Here is a 14,519-nt window from a genome sequence, read left to right as displayed (position 1 = left end):
CAGCGCCCAGGCCCAGAGTTCAGGCCCCACGACCGGACCCCCCCCCAAAAAAAAAAGAAAAGAAAAGAAAAACAAGGCTGAAGGCATGGTTGAAGATCTGCTTAAGCAAGTATGAAGCCCTGTGTTCAAACCCTAGTACCTTCAAAACAAAATGAAACAAACAAAAGCCAGAAACAATAAAAAAATAAAAAAAGCAATCATTAAAAACAGATCTTTTATCTAATAAAATCCTCCAAGATAACTACTATCTATGATTTAGTGCCTGTCATCCTATCCTATTAGATGTGTATGTAGTCAGTGGAATGCATAGAACAATTCCCATCTTTGTGATCCCTTTGTAATATACTAGTTTCTCTCAGCTGTAATCTATACACCATTAGAGATTCCCAGACAAGGGGAGGGCAAATATTTTCTTGGGAAATGGGAGGATATGACTCATAACATCCCAATAAGATGAGAAGAGGAAACTGATCCTCTCAATATAGAAAGAACCAAATAATTTTTCATTGGAAGTCCGTTGAATGGGCCCTGATTGTTGGGTGGTAGAATGTTTTCAAACGTCACCATTAAACTTAATGACATAATAAATATCTTTATGTAGTGCTAATAATTAGCTTAGGATAATTTTTCTAGGTGCTGAATATCTATTTTGATTAAAATTGCCAAATGAGTTTTACACTACTACTTTTCAGGCTTTCCTGCAAACTACGCTATCATCAGAATTGCCACTTTTGAGAAAGTTGTGAATGCTTTGAACAACAGAACATGCATGCTAGCATATTAGTAGAAGTTGCTGTCCCTGGGCAGCTGCAAAACAATTTTCTGATGTTTGAGTGTTCTGTCACAGAGCCACAGGTTTCATAGGTGCCACGGAACACATTAAATCTATGACCATGCGCTTGCAAAGAAGCCTATGAAATAGAGGATTGGTAAAGGCAGAGGTTGACTAGTAAAAATAAAACTGCAAAAACATGACACCAGAAAAGAAATTATTGTTTCCAGACTTCCAATTGAATATTTTAGGCAGTAGAGCTAATGTAAACTGTGGTTCATTGATTTATCACTCAACCAAATCAAAGTTCCCAATTTAGCGCTGAGTCAGTAATATATTCTCAAAATAACCATGGCAACTTTTATAGCCCCAAGCTGAGAAAATAATGCTATTTTGAAGGGCAAAGATAAATCTTACTATGATTCAAATGGGTTGAAAGCAAGTATTGTCCTACTGACCTTTATTTTAATGAAGCAGATATGGAATGGTTAAAGTCCTATCCTGGTTTCACATTCTTGGATCAATAATTCTTTGAGAGAACATTGCATCAGCCCTATAATGGGGTCATCTCAGCTCGCATAGCTTTCAAAATGATAGCTTTTGTCTGTGAAGAGATCTGACTGCAGAATAAACTGAATGGTAAGCATAATCTACAGGATCTTGTCTTGGTTTATTTGGTCTATGATAACAAAATACATTATTGTGGGTAGTATATAGTGGACATTTATTTCTCACAGATCTGGAATTGGGTAGTTTGAGATCAAGGTAATAGTAGAGTCCGTGTCTGGTGTTGCTCTGCTTTCAAGATAGTGCCTTGTTGCAACCCTATCTTCTTCACGTGGTTGAAGAAGTGGAGGGACTAGGCAACTCTCTGAAGTCTGTTTCATCCAGACATTCTTCCCGTATGTAACAGAAGACTGTCCATAACCTAACCATTTTCCAAAGGCTCTAATTCTTCATAACAGCCTCTTGAGGTTTAAGTTTTAACATATGGCATGATCAAGTGACATGTAGTCCAACCATTTTAGCAGTATATGCTCAAAGTCATGCTCTCTATACAACATATCTCCATTAAGGGAATCATTTACATGATTTTCCAGATCAAAGAAAGAAAGTGAGAATTAGAGAGGCTCAAGTGTTGTCCAAGGTCCCAGAGTTCATAAGAGCAAAGTGGAATTTGAACTCTGAATGCTAGGATTCCAAAGCTTTATAAATTCTATTATATAATACTGCTTTCTACATATTATGCTCAGTGCTGGACTCTGGAAAACACAGATAAGACACAGTCCTTGCACTAACCACCACTTCATCTCACAGGAAGAACTTACTGCAAAGAACTCTTCTGACTACAATTAAGGAAGGCTCAAGTGTGTGCGTTTTTCTGGATCCAACTCAAAAGATGGGTTTCATTCTTTCCTGACTTCAGGGCACTCATGTATATGAATAGCCAATATCTAATATAGCCTGCCTTTATATTTGAATACCAAAATGTGATTCTGAGTCAGAATTATTCCTGCCAAGTCACATAGATGCTATTACAACTTTCTTTTCCTCTGACAACTTTCACCAACCCTAAGTTAGGGTATGATGATGGAGGCAGTCTCCTTGGGTACAAAGCCAGTCAGTGTGTAATGCTCCCATTTAAACAAAAGGAATAAAGATGATAAAACTAGGTCTTTGGCAATGCTATATGAATTGACAATTGGTAGTTGGTAGCAGTTATTTTTTTTAATAATCAATACCTCAAGATTTACTGAGCACTTACTTTATGTCAGGTTCTGTGCTACTCTTGGGGTATTGGAAAGGATGGAGACCCCTTGATGATGTAGGTCTGTTATAAAAAGAGTCAGGAAGCCACATCTCTGATTAGTCATACTTGGAGACTGGATTACGGTAGAACAGACTCTCAGTCTGACACCAGTCTTGTAGACAGTTTCCATCCTCTACCAGTTTGCTGAAGCACCATGCATCATATCAGACCAGAAATGTCTAGAGCCCTATGTCTGAGTGAGGAGAACTGGCAGCTAGCAAAGACTTCTAGTGGAATTCAGACCATGAATTAAGATAGCATTCTTTCCAGTCCATTGGAGCAAACTGATGTGCTGAAAGATCATTTACAGAATGGTCCACTCATATGCCCTTTATGCCTGAAGAGAGTAAGCGGATGCCTGCAAGTGCTGTTATGAAGTCAGAGGCCTGTTGGAGAAGGAGTAAAATTCCACTATAGGCTCTCCCCATCCCTAAGCCTGTGGGCGTAACCAACCATATTTTGTATTTCTTATGAAATCAGTAACCATGTGACAGGCAGGAGACTGTCTGCAAGTAGCTACTAGATGCCCCAAGGTTTGAGACACCTAATTAAAAAGAGATTGCAATGGAAATAAATAAAAAATAAATTAGTAGCTAATGTTACACAATCCACAAAGGCTTTGTATGTGTTAGCTGAAACAAAGCTGAACCTATTATTAAAAGGGGAAGAGAAAAGAGCCAACTGTCCAGTACTATCCAACTTCCCAGTTAAGACAGGCAATGTGGAGAAACCAAGTGTATTTTTAAATAGAAAAGATCTGATTTTATTTAGAAATGCTTTCATGCATGTGTTTCTAACGCATTTATAAGATTATCTCTTTGTTGCTTTGTATGTCCCTCCCCCATAGTATAACTCCTGCTTTCACTATATTTGATGTCCGTATAACTTGTGGAGGAGATGGGGAAAAACCAGTTGTTTAAGGATACAGGTGGACCTGTTGCAACAATGAGAAGTACAAGTTGTCATGTCCAAAACGAGCTTTACAAGGTTGGTGCGGGGGGGGGGGGGGGGAGGAGAAGGATTGGGATTGGGGGGGAGGGGGGAGCCTGGGAAGGGATGTGAAGGGTAAACAAAGGAGGAGGCTGCAATGCTTGGTAAGAAATGTACGCATTATCCTGCCCATGTAATTGTAACTCCTCTGTACAGTATGTTCACAAATAAAATAAAATAAAATAAAATTTAAAAAAAAGAAATGCTTCTATCTTCCAAAGGGAGAAGTGGAATGGAGGAAGATTTGTTTCATCTCACCACTTTTAAGTATCTGATCTTTTGATAGAAATGACTAGGACAGCTGGAGGCATAGCTCAAGTGGTAGAATGCCTGCCAGGCAAGTACAAGGTCCTGTGCCCAGGCCCAGTACTGCATTAGGAAAGGAAAGAAGAAAAAGAAACAAAGAGAGAGAGAAAGAGAGTGTGAGAAGGAGGGAGAGAGGGAAAGAAAAGGAAAGGGAGAGAGGGAGGGAAAAGGGAGGCAAGAAGACGAAGGAAGAAGATAGGAAGGAAAGAAGGAAGGAAGGAAAGAAGGAAAGAAGGAAGGAAGGAAGGAAGGAAGGAAGGAAGGAAGGAAGGAAGGAAGGAAGGAAGGAAGGAAGGAAGGAAGGAAGGAAGGAAGAAGATCCTTAAGCTAATTGTCAAGGAAGGAAAGAAGGACCAAAACATAGGCATTTATTTGTTTACCATTTATCATTTACATCAAGGTGCTAATTTACGTGACTATGTTGAGTAACTTGGGATAATAAGCTAAGGGTTGGATATCATTTACTCCAGATTTCAGTATATGCACAGTCTGTGGAAAACTTGACCCAATAATGCCTAAACTCCCCAGAACCTCAGAGCATTGAGCAGTATTCACTGTAGGTCACTATAAAACTTGACTCTTCATATGGTCTCTGGGGCAACCTAAATCCAGAACACATACCTAAAATGATGTATTTGTCTTTGTTGTTTTCTATGTGTCCTCTTGAGGTTTTGTACTTGTTATTTTTTGTTTTTGCCAGTCCTGGAACTTGAACTCAGGACCTGGATGCTGTCCTTGAGCTTCTTTTGCTCAAGGCTAGTGCTCCACCACTTACATTATAGCACCACTTCCAGCTTTTTTTTTTTTTTTTGTCGGTTCTGAGGCTTGAACTCTGGGCCCGGGCACTGTCCTTCAGCTCTTCAGCTCAAGGGTAGCACTCTACCATTTGAGCCACAGCACCACTTCAGTTTTCTGGTGGTTATTGGAGAGTCTCACAGACTTTCTTGACCAGTCTGGCTTTGAACTGCGGCGATCCTCAGATCTCAGCCTCCTGAGTAGCTAGGATTACAGGCATGAGCCACCGATACCCAGCTGAGGTCCAGCGTTTTTCTGAGAAGTTTATTGGAGGTAAGTCTCATGGACTTTTCTACCCAGGCTGGGATTAAACCACAATCTTCAGATCTCAGCCTCCTGAGTAGCTAGGATTACAGGCGTGAGCCACCATCACCTGGCAGTGCTCTCTCAGTTTTATCCCTCATTTTTCTCTGTATTTCTCTGTATTAAGTTCATTTCTATTCTTCTGTTGTGTTTCATCCTATGATAATTGCTCTCATTTTTCATTATTCTATTGTTCCACAATCTTATCTTGTCATCTTGACTAATAGGATTTTTCATGTCGATTTAAAAAAATATTCCTTTGTGATCCTGTGACCTTTGCATAATTTCCAAAGTCAGTACTTAAGAGTACAGCAATTACATCCTTTGACCAAACATTAAGCTAATGGGGCTCCTACTGGGAGCCAGATGCTACACTAGCTCAGAATGATGATGGCTTTCTGTGAGACTGTTGTTTGCCATGGGTACTGTGGGCCTCCTAGACTTTTACTGGTTAAGAATGTAGATAGGGCCAGGCACCAGGACCTCACACCTATAATCCTAGCTACTCAGGAGGCTGAGATCTGAGGATATCAGGTCAAACCAGCCAGGGCAGGAAAGTATGTGAGACTCTTATCTCCAATAAATCACAGAAAACCAGAAGTGGCGCTGTGGCTCAAGTGGTAGAGCTAGCCTTGAGCTGAAGAGCTCAGGGACAGCACCCAGGACCAGAGTTCAAGCCCCACAATGGACAAAAAAAAAAAAAAATGTAGGACAGCTCTCAACCACTTTACTACACTGCTCCTTACCCAGCTCCTGACTTGCTTTTCATACCAAGCAATTAAAACAAAAGATAAACAAGAGCTTTGTAGTGGATTTACTGAAGTAGAAGGAGAATGGCCATTAGCCACTTTCTTTCTATTCTTCCATTAGTAGTCTACTGGGGCCATTTTGTTGGAACCCATTCCTTTGGGACTAATATGGTTGACTGAAAATGATGGCTATTCTTAGACCAAGCTGGACTCATACTGTACCATCATTTTCCTTTCCTCATCACAGAGAAAAAGGGAATCAGAAAGATAGTGTGTTAGTATAAAATTTAGAAAAAATGGTTAAAATGCTACCTATAATCACCCAAGACTATTATAACTAGGCTTTATAATTTTTCAATGTAATCCTGGTAGCAGGCTTACTCTATTGACAATGACAAGCCTCCATAGGTCTGTCATGTTCTTAGAGGGCTTTCTGGGTGTTAAAGGTTTAAATGTATCTTCCAAAAATGATATGTTGAAGTCCTAATTCCTACTACCTCCAAGTGTGACCTTATTTGGATATAGGGTGACTGCAGATGTAATTAGTTAAGATGAGGTCTACTGAAGTAGGGTGGGCACTTAATTTAATATGGCTTGTTTCCTTAGAGGAAAAGAAGGTACTCAAACTCCTGAAGTTCAACGCCACATGAGGACAGAGGCAGAGACTGAAGTGTAAGCCATGGAATACCAACAATTGCTGCTTACCAAGAGCAAGGTAAAGAAAGGAAGAATTCATGGGAAGTATGGCTATGCCTGCCAACACTTTGATTTTAGACTTCTAAGACTGTGGGATGGCAAGGGTCTACTCCTTTAGTCCCCACGGTCTGTGTTGTTTTTCTAAAGGCAGTCTTGAGAAACTAGTACACAGTATATCCCAAGACTGGGCTCTCTTGTCTTTTCTCTATCTTGTTCAATTCTCACATTGCCTTTGTAGGAACTTCCACGGGGGATGAGGTACTGTCTCCATTTTTGACAAGATCAGATGTTCTTATTGTTTGTTACAAAAGCAGCAGATCCACAAGTTCTTTGTTCCTCAGCCAGATTGTGAACGCACTGTTTATATCTCTGTCTGGATCATATTGTTTCAGTCCCATGCAACTTAAGAGGAAAGAGAACCAACACCAATGAAATGCCACACAGGCAGCTTTCTGGCCATGCATTTCATTTCTTCTGTCACCACAAGTGAAACAGTAATAGGCTAAGTTATTAGCTTGTAAATAAGGTGAAGCCAAGCCTCAGTTCCCTGTAATTCCTGAAAACAGCTCTCATCTCCTGCATCCTCATTGAATCTATTCTATCAAAGGGGAAAATACCAAGAACCTGGTCTTCAGAGTGCTTGAGTTTGGTTGAAGATTGGCTGTACAGAGGATGAGCTAAATAACTGATGAGTAACACAAGAGATATAATAAGGTAGCAGATATTATTTAAGTCCAAAGTAATAACATCCTTATAATATTATTTTTATAATATTTATTATTATTTAATAATAATATGTTATTATTATTATATTATCGGTCATCAGGCCTGAGCCCTGGGCCTGGGTGCTGTCCCTGAGCTCTTCAGCTCAAGGCTAGCCCTCTACCACTTGAGCCACAGCGCCACTTCAAATATTTGTAATATTATTAAGGTTACTCAAGTCCAAAGCACTAGGATACACCACTGAGGTTCTGACTTAGGAGGAAGAAGAGAGTTCCGTGTGTTGTGGTACAAAAGCTTTCAGGAAAGTTGCAAGTAGTGAGTAGAAGAATAGTAAGTCATAGTGTGGACTAGGACACAAAATCAGGAGAGAGGGGTTGTTATTATTGGCTTGCTCTCTTTCTTCTCTGTATGTATATTACATTTATTATATGTATATTATATATGTATTTATATACATATATACACTATTTTAATCATATGTATTGCATAATATATACATATTATGTATATATTATGTATGCTGCCCCTGAGCTTTTGTGCTCAAGGCTAGCACTCTATCACTTGAGCCACAGCTCCATTTCTGGCATTTTTGGTGTTTCATTGGAGATACTCAGGTTTTACAGACTTTCCTACCCAGGCTGGCTTTGAAACGTGATCCTCAGATCTCAGCCTCCTGAGTAGCTAGGATTACAGGCATGAGGCACTAGTGCCTGGCAGCCCACTCTATATTTTAAAGTCATCTGTTCACATCTCTGTGAGAGTACTTATTACATAAGAGAGTAAAAGCAGCAGTTCAAATGCCTGTCCCTTCTAGTGAGAACTATTAAAATGTAGCATGATATTTATTCCTTGTCCCATAGTAGGCACACAATAAATGTAGCCAGATGGATGAATGAATACATGCAGGAATAATGATTGAAAATGTAAGTCGATGTAGCAGTTAGTGTATGTGACAGGAGGAGAGGCAGTAGGTGGCCTGGTGATACTGAAAGGGACCTTGAATACCAGGTTGTGGTCACTGTTTATAGAGAATGGAGATGATGGTGATTATTTTAGGAAGGTTTAGGAACACACAGGTCTTTTCTTTGTGAGGACTGGGCTCCAAAGACATTAAGGGGTTATTAGATGATCTTAGATAATTTCACTTTTGAAAATGCTCCCTGTGATGTGACACAAACCATTAAGATGATGATCCTCTGAGTCACCAGAGAACGAGAAGCTAGGATCACTGTTGAGCCAGTTTAGTCCATCCCATTAAGGATGACCCCCACTAACCTTGTGATTCCTCAGGACTGATCCTCTCCCTCCACAGGGAGCTCAGAAGGGAGTAGTAGTCAGATGGCAACTTTGTGTGTGGCCATTCATCATAATAAAGAGAAGCGGATCCTAAGTGGCAGAAATGCACTTACCAGCTGGCACAGATGGAAATATCACCTCCCCCACCCATTGCTAGGTATCTTCTATGCCAGGGGCCAGGAACTTGACCCATATTGAATGCATGACTTGGACATGCATCTAGGTCTTCATGATGAACTAATTTGAACAGGGAAGGTTGAAACATTTAAAATAGTTTCATAAGTTGAATTTACATCTTGGTTAAGCATGTGTTCTCCAAGATCATTGCTGCAGCCTATGGAGAGATTTTTTTTTTTCTCCTTTGATCCAGGTCATTGCACACTATCTTCCTGTTTCCCTCAGCATCATTGCCTTTGCTGCTGAAAGGGGAGTAGAGTTCTCTCCACAAGCTCTCAAGATGTTTACCTGGAAATACCCAGCCAAGTGCTGGTCACTGTGATTTTCTCTGTGGTTGGAAGAGTTCTGTATCAGAATTTTCACAACAGTAAAAACAACAAGGGCATGCGGCATACTTGCACACCATGCTTTTTCTGAGCTTGTTTGTCTCAACGACCAGATTTTTTTTTGTCTTTGCCATCATGGCTTAAAAAATACATTGTCTGGAATTAAAGTAATTAATTAAAGTAATTTTACATTGTTAGTAAATTTATATTCTATCCTTAACATTTTGCTATATGTTCTTGATTATATTTCTGTTCATTTAGAGTGGATTTTTTTTTTTTTTTGGGTTGGTCATGGGGCTTGAACTCTGGCTTCAGCTCAAGGTGAGTACTCTACCACTTGAGCCACAATGCTACTTCCAGTTTTCTGGTGGTTAATTGGAGATAAGAGTTTCAGTGACTTTCCTGCCTGTGTTAGCTTTGAACCACGATCCTCAGATCTCAGCCTCCTGAGTAGCTAGGATTACAGGTGTGAGCCACTGGTGCCCAGCTTAGAGTGGATTTTTAAAACAACTTCTTCCGTTATGTAATGTAACTATTTTGAGTAAGAATCATATAACAAAACAAATATTATAATGGCTAGGAAAGTGCATAGTGTAAAATTTTACTCCAGTTTGTATATATGATTGTTAAAAAAATTAACAAAAATAGATGGGGCGGAGGAGAAGTGGGGGAGGTGGGAGAGGAAAGGGATAGTAGGGAAAACAAAAGAGAGGTAACAATGTTTGGCAAGAAATCACCCTACTCATATAACTGTAACCCCTCTGTACAGCATCTTTACAATTAAATTAAAAAAATAAAAATAAATAGATACCGAATGCAATATGTGACATATAGAAAACATAAAAACACCTTTCAGTTCACTCTATGTAACTATACTACAATTTAAGCACAACTCTGAATAGTCAGTTGGAAGACAGACATGACATAATTGAAATTTTATTCTTATCTTTATAGTCACTGTGTGATTCTGCTTGTGTCAGCTTCTGGTTTTCTGTTTGAATGAAACAGAGCTTGATGGAGACAAGGACTAAGCCCCAAGTCAGCTCAACTGGTTTCAATAATTCCAAACTGTTAGGACTGTGCCCTCAGGCAGGAGGATTGTGAGTTCAAGGTCAAACTAGCAAGATTCTGTTGAAAAGGAACAAGCAAGAGATGGAAGGGAGGAAGGAAGGAAGGAGAGAAACTAACTTCTGTATGTGTGGTATTTCTGTGATTTTTTTTTTTTTAGTTCTGTGGAGAAATGCTTGAAAGTAATGTGACACCATAGTGAACTCGTTCTGCAATGAAATATCTTTCTCTCTAGAATCACCACCTCATTTCTGCAGGAAGGAGAGAAAAAAAGGAAGGAAGGAAGGAAGGGAGGAGGGAGCGAGGGAGGGAAGGAAGGAAAGAAGAAAACTTACATGCTTTTTTCCCCCTGTTTTTGTTTGTTTTTAACTTACATGCTTTTTTCCCCCTGTTTTTGTTTGTTTTTTGTCAGTCATGGGGCTTGAACTCAGGGCCTGGGCGCTGTCTCTCAGCTCTTCAGATCAAGGCAAGCACTCTACCACTTGAGCCACAGCGCTACTTTGGGTTTTCTGGTGGTTAATTGGAGATTAGTCTCCTGGACTTTCTTACCTGGGCTGGCTTTGAACCACGATCCTCAGACCTCAGCCTTCTGAGTAGCTAGGATTACAAATGTGAGCCACCAGTGTGGAGTGGAAACTTACTTTTGAGCAGGCATGGTGGTATACACTTGTAATTCAATTCATAGAGAGGTTGAAGCAGGAGTATCTTGAGTTAAAGGCCAGCCTGGGCTACATAGTGAGACCTTGTCTAAAATATCAATCAATCATTCCAATCAATTAATCAATCAAACAAACAACTAACAACAAAACCCAAAAGTCTAATGAGGACTGTAAGAGTATTGGGAGGAAAATCTTGCTGAGTGAGAGTTTTTCAAAGAGAGTAGCTTAGAACTTTAGGAAGTGTGAAAGAGACTCAGGCAAGAGAAATTCAGTGTGAGGGTGTCGAAGAAGTAGGGCTGCAAGTGAGACCTGCTCCCTTTCCTCAAGAGAGGAAGCAACAAGTTGAGTGACTTTTGCCAATATTTTTGGATTGTTGGACGGGGTTTCCTGTAGGAAATTTTGCCTTGGATCTGGACTGAGAAGATCCTCACTCATCCTCATTACATTAGGAAGTCTCTGGTTCACGGGAGCAGAGTGCAGTGTCCCTTTAACACTCACAGTAGAAGGATGAGGCAGCTTCAGTTTCTGAATTGGACCCGATGGAGGTAAGTTGATTCCATTCCTCTGAAAGCTAGCTTGAATGCTCTGACTCTGCTCTCCATTCTTCCCCAGCAAACATGTAAGGGGTGAACACAGACTTGTAGACATTCCCGAACGGTCACATCCAGAAACACTTTAAAATGGATAACGGAAACAGTGATCCTACCTCTAAACCTGCTGAGCTAAAGGTAAGCAAGTGTGGAAGTCCTTCTCTCTCAATTCAAAACCATTTATTGTTTGTTCTGCTAAGTAAAACAAGATGGCATGACTTTATAAAAATAAAGGAGACAAAAAGAATAGATTGTTTACGTGGTGCTTAATGGATTTACAAATGGGAGTTTGTTGTAAAGTACTGTCCTTGGCAAGTGTTTAGCAACTGTTTTTCTAAAACTCCAGGGAAATTGTATTGACCGCTTCACAAATTCCACTTTAAAATTTAATCTAACTGAAACTGCCTAGAATGTGTTCTTACAATGTGGGTCTTGTCAACTATGTGCATTTAGCATTTCTTTTAGTTCTGTGGAAAAATGCTTCAAAGTAGCATGACACCAGTCAAGTTCTATTGTGATGGAGTGTCTTTCTCTTTAGAATTGCCACCTCTTTCCTGCAGGAAACCACATGAAATGAAGTCTAATCTAGTTCAATTTCACCAGGAGGGATAAGACCTATATTTCATTCCGAGGGTTGACAAGGGTATTTGGCAAAAAGAATAAAGGAGTCATGAATAATTCAAAAGCACTTGGCCACATATTATCCCATTAATTCTCAGGATTAAAGACTAGAAGTCATAAATTTTGAAGAGTGAGGAAGAGAAAGAAAGGATGTGAGAACTCTTAAGAACACAAGAGATGATTTCTTCAGAAGTAGTGTGCTAGGCCCTTGCCTTAAAAGAATGTGTGGTTAAAAGTTATTTCATCACTGGAGTTTAGTTACCCTGACATGCATAAATCTCTTTGTTAAGGAAGCTAAACTATCACATACATTATTAAATAATTCACAGCATCAAATGACAGAAGAAGAAAATAGGAGGAGGAGGGGAAACAGTTAAACCATGTAATTTTTTTTCTTCTTACAACTAACATTTTGTATCAATATACATCAATATACATAAATCAAAAATGTTCCAACCTATTGAGTCTGCTATTTTATTCTTTGCTCTTTTTTTTTTTTTTGTCAGTCATGGGGCTTGAACTCTGGGCCTGAACGCTGTCCCTCAGTTCTTCAGCTCAAGGCTAGCGCTCTACCACTTGAGCTACAGCGCCACTTCCGGTTTTCTGGTGGTTTATTGGAGATAAGAGTTTCACGGACTTTCCTGCCTGGGCTGGCTTTGAACTGCTACCCTCAGATCTCAGCCTCCTGAGTAGCTAGGATTACAGGCGTGAGCCACCGGCGCCTGGCTCTTTGCTCTATTTTTTGTTGTTGTTGTTGGTGATGGTGGTGGCTGTGGGGCTTAAACTAGGGGCCTGAGCACTATCCCTGAGCAATTTTTTTCAAGGCTAGTGCTCTACCACTTTGAGCCACAGTTCTGATTAAGGTTTTCTGATGGATAATTGGAGAAAAGGGTCTCACAGACTTTCGTGCCCAGGCTGGCTTTGAACCCTGATCCCCAGATCTCTCTCAGCCTTCTGAGTAGGAAGGACTACAGAGGTGACCCACCAGATCCCAGCTGCTTTGTTCTATTTTTAAATTATCCTTTCATTTATGATTGAGAAACTGAGTTACTAGTTTGGTGGTTGGCAATGATGATATAATCAGGTTGGATTCCTGTCCTTTAAATCATCATAACATCTTAGCTTTTTCCCCCTACCCACTCAGTCAGGAAGTCATAATGAGAAAAATCAATGTATTTCTGCAGGGGGAACTCACATTCTTATTTTCAATCCTGCCTCATTCCGGAAAGAGCTGATTATGAGAGAAAAGCAATACCTGTCTAGGCATGGTGGCCCATGACTATATTCTAAGGACTTAGCAGAGAAGCAACAGGATTGTGAGTTCAAGGCCAGCCTGGACTATATAGATTTTGTTGCACAAAACAAAACTAGGTGAAATAAACACAAATTACAAAAAGTCCATGCAGAGAGCTGTATGTATAAACGCTTCTATGTGTATATCCATCCTCTGACTTTCAGATTCCTCAGTCTGCTTGGCTCCGATGAAATTCAGGCCTCTGCTCCACAGCATCTGCTCATCAGGGTGGACACGATGGGGAAAGGGCCTGGGAGCCGTTTCCCTGGGGCTGGTACAGTGTCTACCTGACTGGCTCACAGAATGTCAACAGACAGAGCCGGGCTCCCAGCACCCAACATGCTCTTCTAACTGGGACATCCATTTAAGCTTTAGACTATTTCTAATTGATACCATGCCTTTCTTTTCTTTTCTCTTTGAATTTAAGATATCCAATATCTCAGTTCAGGTGGTCAGTGCTCCAGGGAAGCTTCCAGGGAGACGACCCCCTCGACCCCCACGACCCCCACGGCCGCTGCGACCCCCACGACCACCTCGCCAACCCACTGGCAAAGCCAAACCCAACAAACAGCCCAAGAAGAAGACTCCCTTTTGGAACGTCCAAAATAAAATCATTGTCTTCACGGTGTTTTTGTTCATCCTAGCGGTCATAGCCTGGACGATTCTGTGGCTCTACATCAGTAAGTTCAATTCTATATTCCTTCTGGGTCAGAGCATGAGGCGGGAACCCGTCATCCTCACCCAGGCCCCACTGGCCCTCAGGCAATCCTGATGGACTTGTCCTCTTTCCCAGAATGACACAGTATTTAAGGAGAAAGGAAGCGGAAATTGTCTTTCTCATTTTGCCTCCTCCTCCCCCCCCCCCCCCCCCCCCAGCACTGCTTCCTACCCTACCAAGCAGGGGAGGGGGCAGGGGGAAAGATTATGGAGAGAGGCGAGGAAGATGCTCAAGGGATCTCGACTGGCTAGGAAATGTGATGTATTTGTAGCTGAGTGGAATGCTAAGCTGGTTCACTTCCTCATTCCACCCACTGCCTGTTTCTAGGCAACCATAAATTTCCTGCTCCCTGAACTCCATTTTACACAAACATCTTGCTCTCCCCGCAAATGTTTTTTTGTTTTTTGCCTCTCAACTTGAATATGTTTCTGTCAACCTGACATCCTTTTGGACAACTGAAATCACCAAGCTCTTTTCATCTAGAGTGCTTATTCACTCAATTCAGTAAGGAGAACATTCGTTGGCGTCTTGGAGCTCCCATCCTCCACATGCTAATATGTTTGATACATGTACTATCATAGAATATGAAATCATATTTGATCTCTGCTCATGGTTTCTGGTTTAAG

At 40.7% G+C, this 14,519-nt stretch overlaps 1 protein-coding gene across 1 annotated transcript in view; it reads left to right on the top strand.

Annotated features, from left to right (window-relative positions):
- Nucleotides 1-11,350: 11,350 nt before the first annotated feature.
- Nucleotides 11,351-14,519, top strand: part of Tmprss7 (transmembrane serine protease 7) — a 32,777-nt gene continuing 29,608 nt past the window's right edge. Inside the window, exons 1-2 of the mRNA XM_070028721.1 lie at nt 11,351-11,398; nt 13,603-13,855. Coding sequence (XP_069884822.1) covers nt 11,351-11,398; nt 13,603-13,855 — 301 coding nt within the window. The remainder of the gene's footprint in view (nt 11,399-13,602; nt 13,856-14,519) is intronic.

The sequence above is a fragment of the Dipodomys merriami genome, unplaced genomic scaffold, assembly GCF_024711535.1.
Source record: "Dipodomys merriami isolate MVZ:Mamm:240054 unplaced genomic scaffold, mDipMer1.0.p SCAF_2, whole genome shotgun sequence".
NCBI lineage: Eukaryota > Metazoa > Chordata > Mammalia > Rodentia > Heteromyidae > Dipodomys > Dipodomys merriami.
The sequence above is the reverse complement of the archived record's forward strand: the minus strand, read 5'-3'. Positions and strand labels throughout refer to the sequence as shown.